Source organism: Ambystoma mexicanum, chromosome 11 (genome assembly GCF_040938575.1).
Source record: "Ambystoma mexicanum isolate Mex_15411 chromosome 11, UKY_AmexF1_1, whole genome shotgun sequence".
Lineage (NCBI taxonomy): Eukaryota > Metazoa > Chordata > Amphibia > Caudata > Ambystomatidae > Ambystoma > Ambystoma mexicanum.
The window spans coordinates 459,105,456-459,132,111 of NC_090934.1; the positions used below are offsets into that span (position 1 = coordinate 459,105,456).

The window sequence follows — 26,656 nt, forward strand, 5'->3', positions numbered from 1 at the left end:
TGCCCTCAGCCCATTTTACCACCAAGTGTGACGTAAGTACGTTTCTTGTCTGTTCTTGTTTCACTTCTTTGATTGCGATCACTGTTGAATTGTAGTAGCATGAGGGCTGAGAGGTGGTTTAGTCACTACTCATCATTGTACTCCTGTAATGCAGAAGAAATTTCATCACAGACACAGAGTTGCACGCTAATTTGGACTGACATCTAGAAATAATGCAGTGGATGCAAAATGCAGTGGAGGGTCATCACGATTCAAGCCATAGTGAAAGCAAAACACAGTGGTGGAGAGGGGTTACCACGAAGCAAAGTGCAGTTGGGGATCACCTAGAAGCAAATCACAGTGGCTGCAAAATGCACTGCAAGGGATCACGTAGATGCAAAATGCAATAGGGGATCAAGTGGAATCAAAACACACGGGTGATCACCTCGAAGCAAACAGTAAGATATTAATTGTGCTGTTGGTAAGGGAACAGGAGGGGCAATGTTATGTGGATAAAAACAAGTATTTATTATGCATGAGAAATGTGCTACTGTTTACTGTAAATACAATGTAATATTGAAATGGTAAAAGTCACTGTTATGGTAGTGGTAATATACGTTTAATGGTTGGCCTGTGCCTGTTGAATACTGGGCCAACATGATGAATGCCATTAAGTGGATAATACAGGGTCTGCATTCCTGTACCCCACTGCAGTTGCTGGTCATATATTGGGAAAATCGGAGGAAGACAGGAAGTGACCATCAGTAAAGGAGTTTGCATTGTGCAAGGAGGCGTACAGCATGAGCTTATGCACGCCCTTGGTTTTTACCATGAACACACCAGAAAAGACAGAGACAACTATGTCGATATCATGTGGCAATATATCAGCACAGGTAAATTACCTACGAGGGAAGGTGTAAGGTGAGAGACCAACACAAATGAATGCACTTAAAAAAATCTACAGAACGCATACTTCGATGAAAAGTCAAATCACATACTGTATAATCGCCTCTATCAAAAACAGTGCATACAATTTTTGTTATGAATTGTCTATTTGCAAGGAAACGGATAAATAACAGCTATTTTGTACAATTTACAAGAACATCCCAAGATGCACCTCTATATCATGTGACTTTATGTCACATGACGCACTGTTTTTTTTATTTTGAAACGGCCAAGTGGTCTATATAATGTATCTGTTTTTTGGTAGATAGATTTCCTGGCCTTATGAAACCATTGAATTACTGAAATGCTTGACTGCTTATACGTGGTTTTGGAGCCATTAAGAGGGGCATGGTTTAGCACAGGCACTGAGTGTGGGATACAACTTCCACTTGTACTTTAGCGACAGAGGCATAAACCTAAATGTGCCCCCATAAAAATGTTTACAGTGTTTGGTTTCTTACTGTGCATCCTAAATTATTGTACAGTCAATGAATGGCCTGGTCCATGTTGCTGGAGAGAAACATTATTTTGATTGAATAGGATTTACATATGCTGTATCCTTGGTAATACAGTGCTATTAACCAGGGGATGATGTCGAATTATTTAAAAGCAATCGGTCCAGAGGCACAAGCTGGGAAGGTAGTTCAGCATGTTGTGCAACTACTACTGTGATCTTGTGTGCTGAGAACTGCCTATAAATCAGATTGATTTTTAAAATGTTTGGGGGACGAAACCCCTCAAACTGGCATGGAGTTAGTGGGTTCCCTTGCTTTGCTTGGCTGCTTCCTCATATTCAGGAGCGGGCTATGGGACTTTTGCCCCCGAGTGAACATTTTGGGGGCCACAGTGACTGGCTTGGAGGTTTGGTGGGGCTACAGTGATTAGGTCAGTGGAGCTACAGAATATGAGTCTGGTACAGGCTCTGCAGATTGGGTTTGGTGGGGAGTATAGAGATTGTTCTGTGGTGGACTATGGCGATTGTGTCTGTGGTTGGAGGCTACAGTGATTGGATCTGCAAGTGGGGGCTACAGTGAATGCGCCTGGCCTTGGATCTCTGTACTCTAAAAAAGCCCACCTCTCAAGAAGTGAATGCACATTGTCAGTAAACCAAGTTTATTTCACAACGGTCGCTGGGGAGTGGCTAGACATCTCCTTCGAGTTGAACTAACCTGAGTCTCCATGAACCACACAAAAGATACAGTATATGCACATTTCCAGAAGACTTAACATACTCCCCCATTCCCCTCATGTTCCCCTGCATAGTCATCAACCAAAATGGAAATGATTTAGCCATATACAAGGAAATCTAGTCCCCACAATCTCATTGGCTGCCTTCACTGTGGCACCATCTCCTTAGATATGCAATTTCATGGCATGGCAAATACAAGCCCAAACCTCTTCTTTTGTTCCTTCCAGCAAAACATACAACCCTAACATGGGCATACAATATAGTTTTAGTTCTAATTCTACTTGGTCACATACTGTTAAGGATTTCAATCAGGCACGCACCCGGGTCTCGTCTAGCATGTAATGCACAAATGAAAAACTTATTTATCATGTCTATAGGTTCAATATTATGAGTGATATACCACTCATATCACACCCGTCTCAAAATACCCCCCAGGTCACAGTGGACCAGGAATCAGGCTGGTTGATAAAAGCCAATATTTATTTATTTATTGAAATTTCAAATCAAACCCACATTTTAATATATATATTTATTTGAGGCAGCAATCACCAATGTGGTGACAATACAAATCAGAAAATAAGTAAGGCAATTGAATTCACTTATATCAATACAGAATAGAAAACACAGGAAAAGGAACAGTTTTGGCTTGTGAAAGATAGCGCTTAGGTTAAAGTTTCCCCCTCCAAAGTTCTCAATTCACAAATGAGCATTCCTACACATATGTAAGTAAGTAGCAGGTATTCAGGAATGAACAACATAATGCAGTGTTGGAATATTATCTTCCCTCCCCATACAAGAGAAAAAAAGTTTTTGGAACATGGACACTTGTAAAAACTGACAGCTGGAAATGGCTTTGTGAACAATGAAAAGTGTGCAAAAATGTTTAAATGGATAGAAATTCTTATGAGAGCAACACTAAACAGGTCCTAAGAAACATGAGCTCCAACATAAACAACAATACACACTTTAGATCAGAATGGAATTCAAGAAACACTTTGGATGGGAAAAGACACGTGTAAAACTTTTGTAAAATGCAAATTCACGTCAAAGTTTCACTATGCGATTTTTAATATAAATGGCTCAAATATATTGTTCCGCAATGCAGTTCTTAGTTGGGGATGTAGCTAAGGGTCTTAGATTCAAGTGAGAGTTGAAATTACATTTCTATCTGTAGAATTGAAGAAGTTATGTAAGTTTTAATGAGAGGTGTTTTTGAAAAAAATAGAACAGAGAAAAGTAGCAATTTGGTTTTAAAAATGACAAATTGGGTTTAATAAACTATATTATTGACTGTGAAAAAGAGAATGCCACCCGTGAATCTCCACAGTTACGCATGGCCGATTGTAACTCTTCACGTGTGATACTCTATTTTCCATTCTGGGAATTACTTCATTTAATCCAAATCACTACTGGCTTATGGTATTGTAAAACAAATGAGAAAAATCAGCGCAAGAATGGTTCTGACAATATTAGAGGTTCTGAAGTTAAAGATGGGATGGGTTAAGATTGGGATAGGACAAGGCAATATATACTATGGGTTACTTTGATTCCTGTTTATACTTACAGTCCACTGTAATTTAAGATTAGACCATCAGGGTTATGGTCATCCTGGATCAGGTCTGCCAGCGGCAAGGCACCTCTTGGCAGGATGGTCAGCTGGGCAGTTCTGGTCAATTTGGACTGCACCTCAGACTGGATTTGGATTGGCCCCTCTGGTCACTGGACACGGTAGATTAGCGGGATGGCGAGTTCAGTAGGCAAGCATGAATGGTAGCAAGCCAGACTGGATCAGAATTAATGTTTGAAGTTCTTTTGGGAGGAATCCAGATTTGGGCCTAGCTGAAAAGAGTTCAGCAATTGCTTGTCCTTGGTTTTTGCAAAGAAGTCTGGAATCAGCTGCAAGATGAAGATTTCTGGAACAGGATGAAGAAGTCAGGAACAAAACGCTGCGCTGAAATCAGTATGTAGTCAGGAATCAGTGTGTCTATGTGTGGTGAAATTCCTATATTTATCATGCCAAGTGACATCATAAAGTTTATGCTAGGGGCATCATTTCAAACCCCCCCCCCACGACTTGCCTTGTTCTGGTTGGAAGTCAGAAAAAAGCTGTCATCTTTGTAATGTGATTTAGGAACTCCCACATTGCTTTGAACCACAATTTAACTTTTAAACAAAAGCACATTTCTATACTTATTCCTTCTAATAAAATCAGTCAAATACATTGTATATTTTGTGAGTTATCCTTACGTCCAATTTCCATCTCTTTGAGAGCTGTCTTTGTCGCTCTGTGGAATTTTGTCATTTTAATCATAACGGTTTGGTCTAACACTTTCTAATTCAATACCTATCTTGGCGATTACCTCTAGAACAAGGGTATACAATATCATATTTGCAGCATTAATAGTTTTGCCACAATTAGGGTTTTGGTGTAACATTGGTCCCTTATATAGTACAGTGTACACTAACGTCTCCATAGAAAAGAGCATAAAATTAGATTTGTAACTGCCAATTTTTAGATTTGTCCTCTTTCATGTTGCAAAGTTAAAGGTTTTCAAAACTTAATCAAAAATAGGCATTCACGGTTCCTGAAGCGACTGTCGAACTGACATGAAGTAGGAAGACTGGAGGGTCCTGCAGTGCCCAGGGAAGAAACCAGCATCAGAGGAAAGCAATGAATAAAAGATGCGCTCCCTCCAAGCAGGGTCTGACCTTCCTGGCTATCCGGTTCACTATAGCTCTGTACAGCAAATTCGACCAGAGGAGGGAGTCCTGGCTTGCAGTTTGGCTGAACTGGTTGGACCCACCAGCTCAGGGGAAAAAGATTCCTAGTAGATCTTCTCTGTCGTTGGAGTCTGAAGATTCAGACCTGCAGCAGGGCTTCACTGTGCGGTTCAGTCATTGTAGGGGTCCTCTTCTGTCAGCTCCTCATCGGTTCTTTTGTTCCAGTGGCGACTCTGCCTTTCCAATCCCAGAGACCTGCATTTTATGCAGTTTTCCCCCATTCACACAGCCTGGCTGTCAATCACACATCAGAGTGGCTGTCCTGGCGGAACAGTAACCTAGCCAAACAAACAGGAGTGTGACTTGGGTTACCAAGGGAACCCATGGCAGGGTTCATAAAACCCCTTCCTCACACCCTGCCTACCCCAAGTTTCAGGTGCCTAAGGAGGGCTCTGCGGAGAAGCCCGCGAAAAGACAGTGAACAAAGGAACCAAACCTAGTTTGGTGCGCGGAGTAAAACACGAAAAAGACATTTTCAAAAAGAAATGGAGAATAAACCCAGCCAGAACCGTATAAAAACGTATATGGTCCAGCGGGTTTAAGTTCGAGGCTAACAAGATAGCCTAAAACAATACCAAGGTTATTTAAGATAACCACGGTAGGAAAAATAGGGTAGTTACCACTGCCAACAGCCAAGTCTTGATGAAAAGGGAGTGAAACAATGCTCCAAGAGAAACAGACAAAAAGGGATAAGTATTACCCCTTTCCATTACTCTATGTAAGATAGTTTGCACTGGGTCTGTGGTTTTAAGGAGACTAATAGAGTCAATGGCAACTTTACATGTTCTGGGAGACAGTAGTCAGTCCCAGAAAATGGAGTCTGAGTTGGGAAGTCTAAAAGACAACCCTGTGTCACTGCACTGAAGGTGCTATGTAACACACAGTAACAAGATGATACCTATGGAGTAGGTGAGACTCCACAGTCTATGAACATGAGAATGTTAAAACACACACAGCAAAACACTTTTAAGAGTGGGGAAAAAATAAATCCTAGAAATCCAGAAAAGCTGCTGAGTGATTCAAGAGGTAAGGGAAATTAGCCATTCTGGAGAATTATCCCTAACATTGACAATAAAGGAATTAAGCCCTTCACAAAAACATGTTTTTAAACAGGCAAATTTTGCAATTTCTTCATGGTAAAAGCACATTTAAACTGAGTCTTTTACATCAGAGTTTCCTTTGCATCATATACATCTATTCAGCACCATTTCTGTCCTTGACTGTTGGAATTTGTTTGCAGTCTGGAAATAAATATTCAGCCTTTGCTTGGAGTTTTCTCTGCACAGCTGAAATTGTTATATGTTGCCACTTTTAGCTGCATTTTTCCTAGTGTAACTGAAAACAAACTGTTGGTGTACTGGTTTTTCATGAAATACATTTCTTAGCTGCAGTCAGTCAGTGAGGCCCGGTTTTCTCTCAGCCACCTGGAGAATCTGTGATTTCAGTACACTTTTAATTTCAGTGGTTCACTTCATTTTCGGTTTTTAGCCCAATTCTGTGGCCTTGCTTCATGTTACATGTAACAACACCCACTGGCATTCTCCTGCAGTGAGTTCTATTTTTACCCCAACTTTGTGTGGCAGGGGTGTGCAGCCTTTAGTGATTATGAACCATGCACAGTTTTGCAGATTTTTTGCGCGCACAGGGGTTATGCGCATCAATTTTTGGCTGTTTCTTTCCCCATTGGCAAAGGGGTGCAGTGCGGCGCATCGGCATGGGTAAACATTTCCCACAAGACCTGCAATGCTAAATCTGACACGCATGGTCTATGTATGGGCACTTCACTTTATGAGGCTATAGAGAGCTAACAAAAGGCTCCTTTGATCGGGCATTAACTTGTTTCTCCAAATACACTGACACCCTAGATACTTATTCTTGAATGCCTTGCATACCCTTTCATTATGTAACTACTAGGGGTGTACCGAATTTCGGCTTCGAGTAGGTATTCGGCTGAAATTCGGCTTAAAACCAAGTATTCAGCTTCGGCCGAAATCTTACCTAATATTTACTCGAAGCCGAAGTTCTGAACATGCCCTACCTAGTTTGCTGATTGCATTTGTCTTCTGGGCCACTTGCTGAACAAGAGGAATTCGGCATGAAGTTTTCCGACCTGCATCATGTTTATGGTAAACTGGATTGGCAGTAAAGGTGAGTCGGAGTGCCTCCGTTGTTGACTCTGTTCCATACATCATCAGCCTACAAGCTGATGTCATTAGCAAAACAGGTAGAGCCTGAGCGAGGCGGTCCGTTATCATTCTTTACCAGGGATGACAGGAAGTCGGAGAGGGCCATTCCTGTAACACATGCAAGGCTGAGTGATTGATCTCACGGCAGCCTCGCATTAGCCTCAGAGAAAAAACTTCAAATTCGGCATGGCTGCACTTCTCTGGGTCAAGCCTTGCCGATCCCGCAGTCAGCATCAGAAAACAGGGACTTTAAAATCACAGGGCTGCCCTTCTCAAGTTCAAGCCTCGCCTACCTACAGCCTTGAGTACGGCAACAAAACCCATTCAAAGGAAAACAATGGGCCTCTGCATCCTGAGAGAAGAAGCAAGCCTTTAGAGTGAGACTCCAGCTGGTGTTTGATACATGTTTTCCAGGCCACCAGGGCGTCAACGCGCCTTATGCTAATGCCGACACTCAGCTGTAAGGAGCTTCACTTAACACTTAACAGTAGCAGCGGGGGGGGGGGGGCGGGCGATGGAGTGATTTGTTTCACTATGAATGGAGGCAACTGTGTTAACCAAGCACTGGGGGTTGGGGGCAAGGAGGTGGGGGGGCTATATAAGTAACACAAGATTAAACAGTCATGCCCCTCTCTACTGCGTTTTCCTCTGACTGCTTTCACCCTACTTGACTTTTCACTAAGTTTTTTCAGTGCGCGTTTCAACTTTTGACACTTTGCTTGCTGAACTCCCAACAAAATTAACAGATTCAGCCTCCTTAACTGGACTGAAAAAGAGACCGAATTTATTTCTTGGACTTCGAGGGCTGACTACCGATTTTGAAACTTTAATTGTTAATTTCGAGTGGCAAGTGTTTTTCACTGTTTCCACAAAGATGTTTAAGGTCGACATGTGGATAGTCAGGGCTCAGGCTGACCAATTGCATGCAGTAGGGCTGCAGTGCCACAGAGATTGCTTATGTACTCTTACGGATTTAGTGCGCTTTGCTGTTTTGCCCGGGAACCGTGTCAGAGTTTCTGTGTGTGACTGTTTAGTTGCTTTCCCTAATTGTGTGTGCCTCCATGTGTTCCCATTGCTTTATAATATGATATAGCAGTTGGCGCACAAAACTGGATAGTGGTCAGTAAATGGGCCTTGCTCACCCACTCTATACAGTAGATGAGATGCCTCTGGTGCCTGGGCGGTCTCGACAACCCCCTCCTGCTCTCAATATTGCCCCATCCCTCCCCCTAGACCACAGGTCTGCCTGCACTGTGGGTGCCCACTTAAGCACCCGGAAGTGACTCCCTGAGTGGTATTGATCCAGGCCCATTTGGAGTGCAGGGCTATGAGTGGGGCCACCAGGAGAGATCAGTAGGAGACTGAACTCTCTGACCTTCCTGTTGGCATGACATTGGCAGGCAGAGAACACGAAAAGCTTGCTGGCATCACGGTTCCCTCGCATCAGAGCCACATGCTACATGGAGGAGGTGCATAATAGCATTACCCTATGCCTGTGCTCTTTCTTGTCTTCCATGCTACCCTTCTTCACCATACACAATATAAGGGTTACTTTTAATCCCAGGTGGAAAACCCAGACAAGGCTTCATGCAGGCATTTTATGCGCTGGAGTTAATAGCGGAGCTTGCTTAAAGAGGCAAGATAGCTCAGTGGGTTTATCGCTTGCTGTTGTTATGTGCATGGGATCTGCAGGTCACAGGTTTCAGATCCTGACCAGGACAACCAAACCTTTCAATTTTTTGAGGTCGATACATGTGTACCGACTGCAGTTGGGATGATAATTGTAAGTGAATATGTGCTATGTACAGCTCCTTGGTGTAAGAGCTATATAAGTAAAAAAAGATTAGCACATACTAGAACTGTAGTGCCCCTGTGGACTGAAAGTGACTTTCATCTTCTGTAGACAAAGAAAAGAAATGCAAAAAAGAATGGATATACACATTTTGAAGTGTATTTTTAATTTACAAAGGTTTTTCTTGTCTAGATAACTTTATTTATTAAAAAGGCCACTATTCGGTTACGTATTCGGTTCCGGCCGAATACTTGTCCAACTATTCGGTATTCGGCCGAATACTTAAAACTACTATTCGGTACACCCCTAGTAACTACCATTTCAATTAATCTGGCTTCCTGTCATATTATACTTTTTTCCCTGCTAATCTACTTGACCTGCTCATAGCCCGGCAGCCATCTTCGCTTCCAGTCACCCTTATAGAGTTTTAGCCATTAACCCTGGATGGACCCTGCCAGGTAGCAGATGTGTCTTTGGTCACTCAAACAATCATTTCCAAAATCAAACCCTTGGGTCCATCGCTCTTCCTTTTATTTCAGCTTCAAATAGCACCGCCTATGTTGTTACAGCTATCCCTCTGCCAACTGATACTTCCCCCTTGGCCAGCCATTCTTCCCAACAGGCTAGATATCTATTTTTATATACGTGTGTTCAAAATGACTTAATCCCCTCATAATGGGTTTCCCACTCAAGAGCCTTTTTCAACTTTGTGTAAAGCCCTGTGCTTTAAATCTCATTGCGCTAAGTTGCACAATGTGCTCTAATATTATGTTCACACAATCCTCATTGTGCTGCTACATTATGCAGATCTAAGATATATCACTCTAGGCACAAAATGACACTAGATATAACCTTTAACAAACCTTAATTAACTGTTCTAGATACATGCAAACAACAACGTTGTAACAATATTGTGTCCCTTGTTGTACAATCATAACATTAATATGGTGAGGTGTGTGCAATGTGAAACTCTCCTTTCTATTTAGATCAAATTCATTTACCCCAACAAGGGCTATGGTAAGTGGATCTGTAGAAGATTATGGGATTGAGTCTGCAATTGGTAGACTTATGATGGTTGGGGCCGTGGTGATTAGGGGTTGGATTCTATGGTGAGTCTGTCTGTTAGGCTATGATGATTGAGTCTGGGTGTGCTGGGGCAGTTGGCATTGAGTCTGGGGTCTGGTTGTAGGTCATAGGATCGACAACAAAAGGATCGATGGGTCAAAGGATCGACACAAAAGGATCGACGGGTCAAAGGATTGAATTTCTTTTTTCTTTTTTTTAACTTTTTTTTGGGTGGTTCTCCCCCAACCCCTGTTTTTCTGGTAAAAACCACTTTTTTCCCTAAACGAAAATCCCCCAAAATATATATAATTAAAAAAGAATTCGATCCTTTGACCCGTCAATCCTTTTGTGTCGATCCTTTGACCCGTCGATCCTTCGAATTCGATCCTTTGACCGGACATCTCTGGGGTCTATGGTAATTTGTTTTGGAGGCTCTGGTGATTGGGCCTGAAAGGCTATGTTGATTGCATGTGGGGCTCTGTTGATTGCATTTGGAGGGTTGAGGTGATTGGGTTTGGGGCTATGTGTGTTGGGGCTTAGTTTCAGGTTTTATCGTTATCTGCTTTTGGATGGCGGCTCATCTTTCACAGAGAAAAGGTCATTCCTCTCCTGATGCCAGGACTGCCTGGATGAGAACAGGGCAGGTGGACAACTGGGGAGACCTGACCCAAGGAAAAACTCAAGCCTGAGTGCAAAAAAACTTTGGGGTATTGTATGATGTTCCAACACAAACACCATACTGCAAGGAGCTGGTTTTCCCCTCCAGTCCACGGTGAGGATCGAAGACTGGAGAACACAACTCAGTTTCCCTTGAAAGTGGTGATCCAAGTTAACAAGTTAAGATGGAGCTGAGAGTAGTAAGAGAGGCAGAATGATGTGGAGCAGCAGCAGGGCCAGGGAAAATGAGTATCAGGTAAGGAAACACGTTTTGACAAGCTGAGAGTAGAATGAGCGCCAATGGAATAGCAAGGAAGGAAATGAGCAGGGAACAATTCCACTGGAGACAGAGTATAAAGAACAAGAAATGTGAAAACTAGTATTACTGGCAACAAGGAAGTTGCAACGCACCGTGGTCTGTTGAATGATCTGTCTTACAGTCCGGGTTTGGAAAGTCCTCGAGCACGAAGCAGAAAACGGTACATAGGATGCATGGCGGCCATGTTGTGGATTGCAAGTATGCGCCATGGATTGCACATAATGATTGGCAAAGGTTTCTTTCACCATTGATCCCAGATGGACCACAGGCGATTTCAGAATCTGACATCCTAACCCCTGCCAAGCCTGGACTTACCCAGTTTCCATGGATGCAAGCAGTGGAAACAATCTATCAAGGCAGGAGCATGAACAATACAAGTTCATTCACATATGCTTTCTGATGGTAGGTATCCTATCCAGTCAATGAGATATTGAAGGGAACAACAATCGAATTGGGAATCACAAATCTGTGCTACTTCACATTCTTGATGTTGATTGCGAAGGACAGCTGGAGGAACAGCAGACTGATGATAAGAAGACACATCGGGTTTAACTGGCTTAAGTAAAGAAGAATGAAATACGGGATGGATTCTGTTCCAAGTGGGAGGAGTTGAAGTTTGAATGCAGCTGGATTGATCTTTGTGATGATTTTAAAGAGTTCATAGAATCTAGGGGTGTGCAGGTAGATATTTACTCGACAACCAAACTCTGTCTCCAGGTTGATACGAGTTGTCTGGGTTGTGATGACGATCTGTGTGTTTTTTGTCGTCTTCTCTAGCTTTGGCTAAGGTCAGGAGAGCTTGTTGTGGGACTTCTTGTAGTTGAGTTAGGTTTCCTCTACTGAATGAAGAAGAGTGCTATGAGTTGGTAAGGAAGGTATCCAAGTTGTGGTGTATACATAGTTGCAGAAGAAGGGAGTCATACCAATTGAGGAATAAAAATAATTATTTGAAAATGCTGCCGAATGCAGAAGACTGACCCAATCGTCCTGCACTGCAAAGACGAAACACCTTAAGTATTGCTCCAAGGTTTGATTGGTGCATTCTGTGATACCATTAGACTGAGAATGGAAACCAGAAGAAACACAAGTTTGAATACCAATGTTCTTTTAGAGAGATTTCCAAAACTTAGAGGTATATTGAGAACCACGATCTGAATTCAGGGCTTTGGGAATGCTGTGTAACTTGAATATCACTGTAAAAATAAATGACTCATCTAAACTGCAAAGAATATTTTGGAACAGGGTGTAAAATGGGCCATCTTCGAAACGGTATCCACAGTGAACATGATGACAGTACAGTCCTTAGAGGTAGGCAGGTCCACTATGAAATCAGTTGCAATCTTTTCTCATGGACAAAAAGACAAGGTAAATTGGTGAAGTTCACCTGCAGGTCTTTGGCATGTTGTCTTAACCTGTGCGCATACTAAACCAGATTGGCAAAAGTTGGTAACCTGTTGGTGGAGTCGAGGCCACCAGAAATGTTGTCAAATTAGATGAAGAGTGCATAGATGACCACAATGACCTGGCACATTTGAACTACGGCATATCTGGAGGGCTTTCTTTCATAAAGTATTTGTAGGTAGGTACAAAGAGGGACCTTGAAACCATAAGGATAAAGTCAATCATCAAAGAAAACTGGGCAGTTCTGTCCTGTGATCAACGAGTAGAGAACCTATTCAAAGAGTACCCAACCTTTGCATATCAGTGCAGTAGACATTTCAGAGATAACCTGTTATGCACTAGAACACCAGCAGTAAACACAAAAACACAGACCACTTGCAAAGGAACATATCCATGTCTGCAGTGTAGTATCTGTGGGTATATACAGAGGGGAGACTCATTGAATCATCCACACACTTGAGAGAAGATTAAACTGAGAGATTTCGCAACATGTGAGACAGCAAACATAGTGTAAAGCATCAAGTGCCCCTGTGGGCTGTACTATGTAGGACAGTCTAGGAGGGAAGCGAAATTACGCTGGAATGAACACAGGTCATGCATACACAATAGGAATGCAAACTTGGCAGTGGCCAGACATTGAATAGACAAAAGACACAATCTATCACAGATACGGTTCTTAATACTGGAAGTAGTAAAGAAACTAGAGCCATTTGAAAACCTACGGAAGCGATTGGACAGAAGGGAATGCTTCTAGATAGACCGGTTGGAAACACTTGCACCAAAGGGTTTGAATGAAGAAGTGAACTGGGCTTGTTTATTATATCATGATAACTTCGGGATTTCAAAACGAACAAAAACATTACAAGTACCAGAAAACTGATTTAGTACTTTGAATGTGCACAGAATTTTGCTTATTAGCAAATGAGAGTTATGTTTCAAGCACATTATGTAACAATGAATGAGTACCGATTAGATCTGATTACACACATGATTGAGGTTTATTTGATAGGGGAAGTAACACTGTATTAGTACAGATTAGATCTAATAACACATATGATTGAGGTTTAAAGGATAGGGGAAGAGATGGTTGACATATTGATAAACGCACATATTCCTAGCAACAAGGCAGCAGATAGGTCTGTATTACATTTTGAAGCATTGATTATTCAAAATGGGCATATCCTAGTCAGGCCCATACAGTACTCACTAAATCATTCTCTGATTTGGCTAATTTCAGAGCCTGCACCAGGCACACAGATAAATGGGACACAGAGAATTACAGAGTATGAACATTCTGTCAGAGGATATACTTAAAGGGAGGTGCACTTGCGCATATCATCATACACAATAGGAGAAATAGCCGTTTTACACTAACGGCGCGGGAAACATTATATAAATATGCAATCTACCATGGTCATCATATACAACATGAGTAACAGTGATTTTACATGTACGGCACGGGTAATATCATATAAATATGCAATCTACCTAAGGTATGGCGGTCGCTTTCCGCATTCCAGTATAAATGTTTTAATCAAAGGCATTACTGCGTAACACTTCCTGCACAGTTCGCACCCAATGGAGTTCTATTCATGACAGAGAACACTACACAGTATTAATATAGCGTCACTATAGGTACGAGTAGGGAGATACAGTGAGGATTAGACATGCATAAATGTAGAGCACATTACACAACGGGATCAACAACGGGTAATTGCTTATTAGTACGGGTGACAACAAATTAACATGGAATTTACCCAAATCATGGCGGTCACTTCCTGCGTCACCTTATCCATGGAGACGTGGGATGCGAGGCACCGCCTCCACTGATCGTCATGACAACATTCACAGTATACATAGGAGAGGGATACATAGTTTGAGGTAAGCGACAATGTATGTTTAGAGTATAGTAATCCAGATTGTGTTTCAAGCATGGTTAGTAAGAGTATCCATCTTGTTATAGTTACCAGGCTACAGATATCGAAGAGATAGAAGCACACAAGGTAAAAGCAATTAATCTCCCCACACAATGCAAGCGTATGTAGTTGAGTCTTTTGCTGAGATTACGTATGCAAACAACTTCCTCTGTATTCTCCCATTTCTTTAGAACAGAACAATGTGGACAAGAGATAAAGGTACAATCTGCTAAAACAAAACGTGATATAACCATGCTGTTTGACCTAATAGTGCATGCATATTCCAACTTCCCTCGGTTTGCACCCCAACTTTACCCTATGCTTTATTTTATTTTATTTCCTGTTTCCGATCTTTCTCTTTTCGAACTTTGAAACTCCTTTGGGGAATACCTTATAGACATATTTGGTATGTGTCCAACCAATGTATTATTATTAATGTTGGGCTCTTATTTTTGATTTGATGTGATGATTTACATGTGACATGGTATATGTATAGCCCTGAAGATGGAGATCCGCTCCGGAATGCATCGGCTCTCTGACCATGTATAAGCCAAGAAAATGCTTTTAACACACAATGAGTTGGCTTGAGTGACAAATAACTCATGATGAATAAAAATATGAATGTTGACAACAGAAACAACTATAAGTATTGATATATGAAGCTAATATCCTATGGAAAATCACTTATGGATTAATCAATACGCACACTTTTTGATAAAGAAAAGGAACTTTGAGCAAAAAGTTAGCTCGTTTGAGCATTGTGAGAGCACCAGACATAGTTGGGTGAACTCACCCATCTTTTTTGCAAAGTCACGGTATGAATGTGTGTCCTGGTGTCTAAGGACCACAACAGTTCAGTCACTCCCCTGAAATAAATTATCTTGTTTACAAATAAGAGGAAGTACATTACATAACATAGAATACGGTGGTGCCCACCTCTAAACCTCAACCTTGAAACCATAAGCCATCTTGAAAAACTAGATGTGAATTAACCAGATCATTAACAGAAAATGGCTCGCTAACTTCTTGTAAACATTTGTGTATTAAGAATACAAAAGTAGTGGGTGGAAACGTCCTTTCTGAGGTTGTATCAAACTACTCAAATGGAGTATCCAAGCGAAACAAGGCATCAGCTATAACATTGCCAGATGAAATTGAAATTAAGAAAAGAAATAGATGGGTTATCGGCTGATTCTGCAGTCGAATGACTGTAACATCATATGATTACGGTGAGCTGTACGTAATTCAGTTTCTTGTTCTGCCCCTCAGAGATGATGTTGCCATTCTTTGCAAGTTGTTTTGAGGGTTAAAAGCTCCTTTACAAGAACAGAGTAGTTCCTTTCCGAGGAAGTCAGGGTTTTGGAGAAATACAACAGAGGATGTCCTTTCTGGATAGAAGCGACTTGCTTAAGGACCACTCCAATAGCACCTTTTGACGCATTAGTCTCTACGATACACATTTTGTGGGGGTCTGGCTGAATCAGTATGGGAGCTGAAGTAAAGGCCTTTTTAAGTTGATGAAAGGCTCGATCTGCCCCCTGGTTCCAAGTAAAGGGTGTGTTTTTCTTTAGCAGAGTGGTCAAGGGACGAACAGTCTGAGAAAAGGTTAGCGAGACCTAGAAATATTTGGATATCTTTTACTTTAGTAGGGTTTCTCCAGCGGAGAATGACTGCAACTTGCGTGGGTCCATTAGCGGAATCAAATATTAATCTCTCCAGTTTTACTTGAAGGTGATTTTCCTGTAGACGTTGAAGGACTGTTTTTACATGTTTGACATGATCCGGTATGCACTTGGAAAATATTGAAACGTCATCGAGATATACAATGACTGTATGAAACAGAAAATGAGAAAACACATTTTCCAGGTAGCTTGAAAAGCAGCAGCGGTCGTTAGCCAAACGGAAAGGAATCACAGAATATTCAAAATGACCATAGGGTGTTCTAAATGCAGTCTTCCATTCATCCCCTCTTTTTATTCTTAATAAATGATAAGCCCCTCTGAAGTCCAGCTTGGTGAATATAACAGCAGTTTGTACTGCATCCAATTTATCGGGAATCAAGGGAATTGGATATTTTTCTTTTACTGTAACTACATTGAGACCAAGATAATCCAAACAGGGTCTTAGTTTGGTGGTATTTCTTTTAAAAATAAAAAATTGTGATGCTCATGCAAGGAATACTGACTCTCTGATAAGACTATTAGCCAAATTCTGATGTAAATATTCCTTGAGTGCTATTTTCTCAGAAGGTGTTAGATGGAACATTCTGTTAAATGGTATAGACGCATTAGGGTCAAAATAATGGCACAGTCTTCTGTACAGTGTGGTGGTAGAGATTGAACAAGATCTTTATGGAAAACTTGTTTGTGATCCTGATAGTGTATCGGGATAGTAGAAAGTATAGGTTTAGCTTTGGCATGTTTGTTAAGGACAGGGAACAGCTACAATGGAGACATGTCTCTTTTCTTGAATACATGTGGACATACAGTGTTCCAAACCCAGAAAGACTGTATGAGCCCTGCAGTCAATGTAAGGGTTATGTAAGGGTTGTGCAATTTAAGCCACATAATCCACAAGAAAAATGACCCGCCTGTATGAAGTCAAAGACAATGGTTTCCCTGTGATAGTGTACCCACATATGGATAGGACTGGTGTTCATCGGGATAGAACCACTGACTAATTCTCTTCCATCAACTCCTTCCACAGGAAAGGGCATGATTATGTGAACTAAAGGTACTTCCTTCTGAGAAGCCCAAGTAGTATCCATGAACCGTGCCACTGCCCTGAGTCCAAAGGTTCATGTACTTGAAAGGAAAGTCCATCAGGTAACTGTAGGGATGCCAAAAGGACTAACAGTAATGTCTTCTCAGTATTGGCCGAGCGGATCATAGTTTGGTCTGGAATGCTGGGACAGGACAATTGCTCCTGTGTCTGGGTCCCATCTTAGACTGGTAGGTGAAGCTTTCCTTTTTGCGAGGAGGTGCTAAAAGACCATTATGCAACAGATGGGAGGCCGAAGCACAGTACTTCCACAAGCCTTGTGTATGACGTCATGTTCTTTCTTCTGGGCTTAAGGGACTTCCTGCTGTACCAATCTGCAAAGGTCACGGATGATCCTGAGATGAATCCAGAACAGGTGGTGGAGGTAAAGGAGGATGAGAGCTTAACCCTCTGTTCTCTCTTTTCTCAGCTACACGTTCTTGTGTTCTGAAATTGTACCAAAGAGCTTTTAGGGTGGTAGGACGAGGAACTCTGGAGACTTTGTCCTTCCGTTCTTCTGAAAGACCCGTAGAATACACCTTAAAACAAGCCTCATTAGACCAGGTGGCTTGAGTAGCCATTTGTCTAAATTTGGTGATATAGGTGAGGATATCCATAGCTCCCTAATGCAACTCTAAGAGTTCCTCCTGGACTGAGTACACAAGGTCCGGACGATCAAACACATATTTAAGGCCTTGTGTGAATGCATACAATGAATTGAGCACAGGGTTGTCCATTGTGACCATATTAGTTGCCCAGGTTGTAAAGACTGGGAGGGGGTGTCTGTACTTCCGCTCTCTATATGGTAGAGGTAGAGGAGAGGCACAGAGGACCCCAGCCAAGATTCCCTATTATTGGTAACGTAGTCGAGCAATCAAGGCCTAGCTTCTCAGGAGGTGATGCAGGCTGGTTCTTAAGTACAGTGTAGTCCTCGAACCCCCACAAAGGAATGTCCACACACTGTATTACTGAAAACACAGTCTTTATATAATTAATATTCTAATATTCAAAGGTATGTACACAATCACAATAAAGCACTTTGTACTCGGAAGTCAATAATGATAAATATATACAATTCTAAAGTGGTACCACCAATGTTATCAAATCTCATTAAAGTGCATCAACTGTACGGTTAAAATGTCACACAGATCAATAACGAGGAAACCAGCAATAGAGATAGGAAGGAACGCAAGATGGTTGAAACAATAGGCAGAATGCTGACCCCTAACGCTAGGCACAGTTCTGTGTGAAGATCCCCCCCACCTGGGCAACCTGTAAAATAAAGATATATAGCACAAGCCCAGTCCATGTAATGTTCAATAGTCTTATTTCCTCCTATTAAGGTTTTACCCCTCCCAATGTACCTGGTGGAATAGAGTTCTCCGAAGATGCGTCGACCGATCATTCTTGAGTGACTCCCTTTAAAGCAGGAGCCACGGATCATCGAGAGGCGTCGAGGAACTCGGCGTTCGGTGTCAGGGAATCGACGGCCCTTCTTGAGTGCCCTCCCTTTAAGGCAGGAGTCACGGGTCATCGAACGTCCGACGGCGAACAGGTTGAACTACGGCCATGAAGTGGCAGCTTCGTTCCTAGCGGTGCTCGTCGACGACAGAGCGTTGGCGTCCTGCAAGGAAGAGGCATGCGGGGCACCTCGGTGATGATAGTTCTGGACCGCAAAGAGATGGTGAAGAACTGTAGCCCAGCAAGGGCATCAAGTCGTCGGCGTCTCTGTGGTCCTTAGGTGGCGGGAAACCCACCGGCTGATGCTCCTCAGCGCGTCAACGGTCAGGCCTTCTCCAGCGGGATAAAGCGGGCGACGATGCAGACAAGAGCGTCCGATGATCAAAATGAAGTTCTTAGGCAAACGGGAGCACGGCGGCTCCGGTCGGCGACAGCAGTCGACACTGGTGGACAACAGTCCGAGTGCTTCTCTTTCAGATTCCGCGGCAGTCCCCGTCTAGGGTCGGCAGCCTGTCGAAGGTCTGTCTACCAGGGAGCTTTGGCAAAGATCAGCTGGTGCATGATGGTCCCTGGCAGCTCGGGAAGAGGGCGCCTTACCAGGTCCTCTCTGGGTCAGTCCTTGGAGGCACACCAGCTTTCAGATTGTGAAGGGGAGCAACAGCAATTCTTCTCGTCCAGCAGGGCTTCAAGGTCAAGCTTCAGTTACTCCAGTTACTCGTCGTAGTGGACTTCAGCTTCTGAACACGATTGCTAGCAGTGAGAGCTCCCCAGATATACTGTTGATCTCCCATTCATTCTGCTGGGTCACACTCAAGCATCCAATCATGACTAAGGGATTTCATGCAGGCAGGCAGCCAATCAGGCACACAAGGTATTTAGGCCATTCACTTCTCTCCAGACACTCACAACAAGTTATGTGTATTGGGACAAGTACCGGGCCATTCAACACTCCAAACTGCATTCATACCGGTTTCGGGCAGGGCTGTCTCAGTCATTGTGTCAACCACCAGATACTAGACATCCACAACACAGAATGAATATTTGTCACACACTCTATTCACCCAGGTCCCACCCACAGGAGGTACCCACAACATACATCACCGGGAAGCCTCCAGCTAGTCTGGCCGGGCCTTCACAACAACACCATATATGGCACTTCCATCCAACAGCCAGTCAGGGGGAAGGGACAGAGTCAGGGCTTCCCAGGACTTTGGGAAAACAAGGTAATGGGTAATAGAAAGCAAGATGCTGCAGGGGCCATTTTGTTTTCCATCCGGAACCAACTGATTCCAATGGCAGGGCCGGGGTATCCCAAAATGGAGGATACTCCGCGCACCTGTCAAATTCAGCATGGAGCTGCCATCACCCCATACCCTGCTCTGTGGGCCACCCACAGGTGCCCAAAAACATACACTAGGGGCACAGGGTTGCACACCCCACCCATGGGTGCCATAAGGGTATCCCACGGGTCAGTTCACCAAACCAAAAGAGAGAGAGCTGCACCACCAGGAGTCCCACGTGGACTCCTGCGCGGAAAACACGACAGAACACACGATAGCAAGTAGTAAAGGACAAGGATACCGTGGCCCTGTGCCTCCGATGCATTTCCAGCATCACACAGGTCAATGCACTTCCTGACATATGTGTAACCAAAAACCCAACCTTTGCTCTATCAATTTGAAGCTTGGCGAAAAAAGTGAATTGGACTTTAAAGGCATCAGGAAACTTCTTTAATCGTTTGGGGGCTCTGTAGAATGTATCCAATGAAAATGCCATTCCAGATGCTAAAGGTGGTGCCACGTCACAGCACTGAAGGGCTTTTCTAAGGCCCAGATTTTCATTTTTTAAAGTCTGAACCTCCGTAGTGAGGTTTTGAACCGCCACCACCAACTCCTGGGGCTGGGCCATGCTTTCCATTAAAAAGGGGTGTTGCAATCTTTCAGGTTTTGTCTGTACCTGCTTTTTGGTGGCGGTTCCTCTTTAGTGGAGTAAAGGTTGTTCCTTTCCTAATGCCAGGACTGCATGTATGATAACAGGACAGGTGGACAACTGGGGAGGCCCGACCCATGGCAAAACTCAAGCATGAGTACAAAAAACCTTGGGGTGTTGTAGGTTGTTCCAACACAAAAGGAATACTGCAAGGAGTTGGTCTTCCCTTCCAGTCCACAATAAGGATCCAAGACTGGAGAATACAACTCGGTTTCCCTTAAAGTGGTCATCCAAGTTAACATGGTAGGATGGAGTCAAGAACAGTAAAAGAGAGAGACAGAGGGGGTAATCCCAAGTTGGCAGGTATCCCAGTGGTAAATCTGCTGGGATACCACCCAATGCAATTAGCATTACCACAACTTGGTCCGGCGCTACTAGCGCCATATCCCAAGCTGCAGTACCACTCTAAATCCCCATTTATTCTAGGACCATTGGACCCAATGGGGCATTTTCCGTGCAATTACCAGCAGTAATTGCGCTGAAAATGGGTGGAAAGTTGGCAGATATAACCCCAGCTCAGAGCTGGAGGTGAATCCCCAACTTTCCGCCGAACTCATGGTTGGGCAGAGCGGTAATGCAGCAATAATAGTATTACCGCCACATTTTCCCACTCCCCCAACTTGTGATGAGGCGCAGAATGATGTGGATCAGCAGCAGGGCCGGGAAAAGTGAGGATCAGGTAAGGAAACACTGCTTGACAAGCTGCAAGCAGAACGGGCACCAATGGAATAGTTTGTTTGTTTGTTTGTTTTTTAATTTATAATGCACACCAGACCCTGGGGTATCAGGGTGCAGCAGTTACATGTGATGCACAGCTTGATTAAGAGGTTACAGATATAGTAATAAGATGCAGGCATGGTAAAGCACGTGTGTTTACAAGAATGCAGGCAAATATACATAGGTGAAAATATAATAAGGATATACAATAATACAGAAGCGAAGTAAATACAAGTATGATACAGGGATGCAAAAATATATACAAGGAAATGTGAAAGAATACATGAATATAAACATGGGAACAGGATGTGAGATACGCATAAGGGGACATTAGTTATCGCTCAACTTGAGCCATTTGATGTGACTTAGTCTGAACTTAGGATAGGACTGATCTTCTGTAATGGGATGTGGCAAGCAGTTCCAAAGTTGGGCAGCGTTGACAGGGAAACTGTTGCCACCAACCTTAGATAGCTTGAATCTAGGGAGAGTAAGGCAGTTGGTGTTAATTAGTCTTGAGGGTCTGGTGGAAATTCTCCTTTGGAATCTATTCATGAGATAGCTGGGGCAGCATTGTTCATTGCTTTGTGAGTCAGGGAGGCCGTTTTTAATTGAATTTTGTTGATGTTGAAAAGCCAGTTGTTTTGGACGATTTATCACCGATATGTGTGATCTTTTCGGCATGCCAAGAGCCGCTATTAAGGCATTATTTTGGAGGATTTGTATCTTTTGGCTAATTGAGTTGTTGGTACCAATGTATAAGACATTGCAATAGTTGAGGCTAGATAAAATTAGGGCTCTAGTCACGGTAATTCAATTTTCATCAGATAGAAAGGGTTTGCCAGTTCTGCTTACAAGTGTAGACCGTGGTGGAGGCCATGGTGTTTACTTGTTTAGCAAGGGAGAGGGTGGAATCGAGGCAGAAACCGAGTGTCTTTACCTCCTTGGCCACCTTAATAAGGTTGCCATCAATTATGAAGGATGAGTAATCTTGGCCTAGTTTCTTGAGGTTAGCATGGGTACCCAGAACGATGAGCTCCGTTTTGTCATCATTCAGGCATAGACCATGGGTAGCCATCCATGCCTGGATGAGATACACCCTATTCACCAAGGCCAAATCCTTAGCGTAGTCCCCAGAAAGTGCAAGGAGAATCTGGGTATAATCTGCATACTTAGTGCAGGTGATACCAAGATGGTCCAGATCATCAAAAAGGGGCTTGGTGAATATATTGTATAATGTAGGGGAGACACAAGAGCCTTGGAGCACCCCACAGGTAATGGCAATGGGGTCTGCTGCTGCTGAAGGGGAGAAGACCCTCATGGTCCGGTCACTTAAGAAGGACTTGATCCATGTTATGTCTTCTTTGGAGCAATGGGCAGCTGAATCCAGGTGTCTACATAGAACCTTGTGATCCACATGGTCGAATGCAGCCGAGAGGTCAAGAAGTAGGAAGAGGGCTGTTTTTCCCTTTGTCTCTCAACTCATCAACTTGTGACTTCGGGTCTATAAGGGCGGGCTCAGTTCCGTGTTGGGGGCGGAAGCCTGATTGACGTGCTGCTACGAGTTTGTGGTGTTCCAAGTACTTTTGAATTTGGAGATAGGCAATCTTGTCAAGAATTTTCAGCAGGAGGGGTACTGTAGTAATAGGGTGATAGTTTGTAGGTATGAGGGGATCTAAGGTTTGATGTTTCAGTAAGGGGGCACCCCTGATTGTTTGAGATTGCATGGGACGATGCCAGATGCAAATGAGGCATTAATGAGTTTGGATTTAAAAGGGGCAAGGTCTCTTGCAGCATCTTTTATAAACTGAGCTGGGCAGAGGTCGCCCTGGCAGTTAGATGGCTTGAGTGAAAGAATGACTTTCTCTACTTCAAGGATAGATGTTTTGGTAATGTTAAATCAGGAAGTCAAGTTAGAAGGTGTTTCCTTTGAAATAACATTCGGGGTGATGTGGTTGGAATGCGAAGGATGGTTTAAGTATTGCTTTTTTTGGGCTGTTTTGTTTTGAAGGGTGGTGACTTTATTGGAAAGGGTCTGTGGTATATCAGAGCACCATGTTTTATCCTTAGTGCAGTTATCGGGGGTAATGATAGGAGACTCAAGTTCCTTTAGGATGGAAAACAACTCTTTAGTGCTGGATTTTGCACTAGAGATACGTTTGTTGTAAGAACTGTGTTTGGCTAGGAAAATTTCATTTTTGTATTGGGATGAAATTTCATTGGCCCTCATTATGACCCTGGCGCAAAGTGACTGACCGGACCGCCACAGCGTAAATAGCGTTTCCGCCATTGCACGATGGAGCAAAGTGCGGCCCATTCCGACCCATCGGGCACGAGCACCACGGCATGGCGGAAGTGCAAAGTCCGCGATGGCGGAAATGACCCCAAAACGGCCCACACCGCCGCCGTACGGCGCCCAAGGTGCAATACCGCCACCCATCTTAGCGGACACCGCAGTGAGCGCCAACCGGAAAGTACGGTGACCGTAAATATACGGAAACGGAAGTAAAAACATGGGCCCGGAACGGGAAACAACACGCCGTACACCTATAAAACCACAAAATCCACACAACCACTAAAAACACTACCCTGAGACACATCCCAACCCGTCATCCACCCTAGTGAAACCAAGAAAAATGGGAAAAGTAGCGAAGAAAGCGTGCGACCGCAAGCGGCAGGTCCACTTCTCCCGTGAGGAACTCACCGTGCTTACAGAGACCCTCCAGGAGAATGCCGCCGCCGTCTTCTCCACGCAAATGACCAGGACGGCACTTGCGAACAAGAAGGCCATATGGGCCCTGGTGGCACAGCGGGTAAGTGCGGTGGGGACCGCACCCCGCAACCCACAGCAATGCAGAAAGCGATGGGACGACCTGCGGATACGCGTCCGTAGCATACTTTCTGCCAACCGCAACATTGCCACAGCCACCGGGGGAGGATCGGAATCACCCATCAAGTTGACCCCCTGGGAAGAAATCTGTGCCTCCACCATAGGAATGGAGAGCATAGAGGGAGTCGGAGGGATGGAGAAAGGAGTGCAGACATCCGGAGAATCAGGTAGGTGTCCCAAATAAAACCATGCCAAATCCACAATGTCCAATCATGTGAATCACATGTGTCCACATAGCGCAACAGTAACACATGGCCAGGAGAACGTCCACACACATTGGCCTGATAGCGCACTTTAAAACTCACAATAAATACATAAATAATTAAAAACCCCTAAAACACCCACTACACGTGCAGCAGGCACACCCTAACTGCAGGCTGCCAAACAACTGCACCCTCACTCCACACACAAATGAAAGCACCTCCAAGGCCCCGACCCAAATCACCCTCAGGTACCACCCCAATGCATGTGATACATTGCCATTCCAATTCCCACAGACCCATTAATAACGCTCGCCCTCCTTTACTCCACCACAGGGTCCGATCCAAACGACGAGCTTCAGGACACCCCTACCAGCACACCTGCAAAGAGGGCCAAGACCAACGGCCAAAGACCCTCCACCTCAGCTGCACGCATCAAGACACGGCAGCAGCACAAATCAAGTGGTAGCACAGAGGAGGGAACATCAACATGCACCCCAGCAGCCAGCATGCCCACAACAGCAGCACCACAGGTCCCCCCAATGGATGCCACAGAAGGCACTGCCTCTGGTGGCAGCAGCACCATAGGTGACACCCCATTAATGGCAGCATGCTCCGACACAGAAGACGGGGATGTCGAAGTCAGATCCATCCATGACCTGTCCCAATCCCCCTGTCTGTTCCATCCCGTACACCATGAGGATACCACGCAGGGGCACCCACAAGACGACGACTGGCCATCCCCCACAAGCCCTGTGGCAGGGCAACATGAGGCGACCAGCCACTCTGTGACACCACCGCAAATGGCCATGGCCCAGCAGAGGCAACAGTCCCTCGACCAGTTAATCGTGCAACAGCAGCAACTGGCCACGCTCCTCAAGGACCATGCCGATGAATGTGGGGGCACTAAGACAGACATAGAAACATCAACTGAGACACTCAGGGCAGAAATGGAGAGAAGTACAGAGACACTAAGGGCACAAATGGAGAGTAGCACCGAGAGCCTGAGAGTCCAAATGGAGAGTAGCACCGAGAGCCTGAGAGTCCAAATGGAGAGAAGCACCGAGAGCCTGAGGGGGGAACTGCATGCGACGTCCAAAGACGTATGTGCCGAACTTGCCGCAGTGCGCCGTGGGCTCACTGAGCTCTCACAAACCCTTAGGGACATGCATGGACGTGAGCAGGCAGAGACATCATCCGTTGCAAGTTCCGTCCAGGGCAGCCCCCAACGTAGATCTGGGAAGAACCTGCGCTCCACAGGCAGGGGTGCCCCTGATACCCGCAGAGGGGGCATGCAATAGCGACTGCCCACTGACAATGTGCATCTTTGGACACTGGTGTTCGGGGGGGAGGTAGGAGGGTGGAGGGGGTGTGTTGGGCTCACTTGGGTGGCGGGTCGATAGGGTGTTCAACATGATATCACATATGCCATAAACAATGCACGATCAACCAATGAGATAGGTGGACAATGATCTTTGTGTACTAGGCCATCATAGGCGTACAGTCCATATTGTGCATGTACCAGACACACACAGTGCCACGAGTCCCGTGTCCATGTATCAGCCACCAGGCGTGAGTGCTAGAAGCATGCATCAATGAGATGCTGACGAATGTCACGGCCCTCCTGTGCCTCGCGGACTCCTTGAGGTGCTGCCACATCCCCACCCTCATCATGACCATCTTCAGGTGCTTGCAGTTCTCCGTCAGGGGGCATGGGCACATTTCTACGTACGCACATGTTGTGTAGCATGACACATGCCATCACCATCTTTGCAACCTTCTCATGGCGGTACAGGAGTGCCCCGCCAGACCTGCTGAGGCACCGGAAACGAGTCTTCAGTAGGCCGAATGCCTGTTCAATGACTACACGGGTACGTGAGTGGGCATGGTTGTAGTCCTCCTCATGCTGGTCCCGTGGGTTCCGGACTGGTGTGAGGAGCCATCTCTTCAGTGGATATCCGGCATCACCTGTATGTGGACGATAAACGAATCATGTGGAATGCCATTGCTACGTACGCACCCCCCCCCCCTTCCTGCCAGGTCATTGCCGCATCACATACCCCACATCATCATGCATGAAATGAGACTCACCGAGTAGCCAGGATCTGTACCCTGCGTGTCGCTCCATGTAGCGTGGTATTGTTGAGTTCCTCAAGACCATAGAATCATGGGTTGATCCAGGGAATCGGGCACAACAATGTGTAATGATCCTGTTGGAGTCACACACCATTTGTACATTCAGAGAATGAAATTGTTTTCGGTTGCGGTACTGGGCCTCCATGGCATGTGGGATGACCAATTCCACATGGGTGCAGTCGATGGCACCAAGGCAACCCGGTATGCCGCCAAGTGCATGCAATCCCACTTTTGTGTTGGTAATTTCCTGCTCTGAGCGTGGTAGAGAGATGTAGT

The 26,656-nt window shown here is 44.5% G+C and overlaps 1 protein-coding gene across 1 annotated transcript in view; it reads left to right on the forward strand.

Annotated features, from left to right (window-relative positions):
• The window catches only part of LOC138505005 (embryonic protein UVS.2-like), an 867,764-nt gene that overhangs the window by 217,327 nt on the left and 623,781 nt on the right, over positions 1–26,656 (forward strand). Inside the window, exon 3 of the mRNA XM_069625363.1 lies at positions 694–872. Within this exon, the coding sequence (XP_069481464.1) occupies positions 694–872 (179 nt within the window). The remainder of the gene's footprint in view (positions 1–693; positions 873–26,656) is intronic.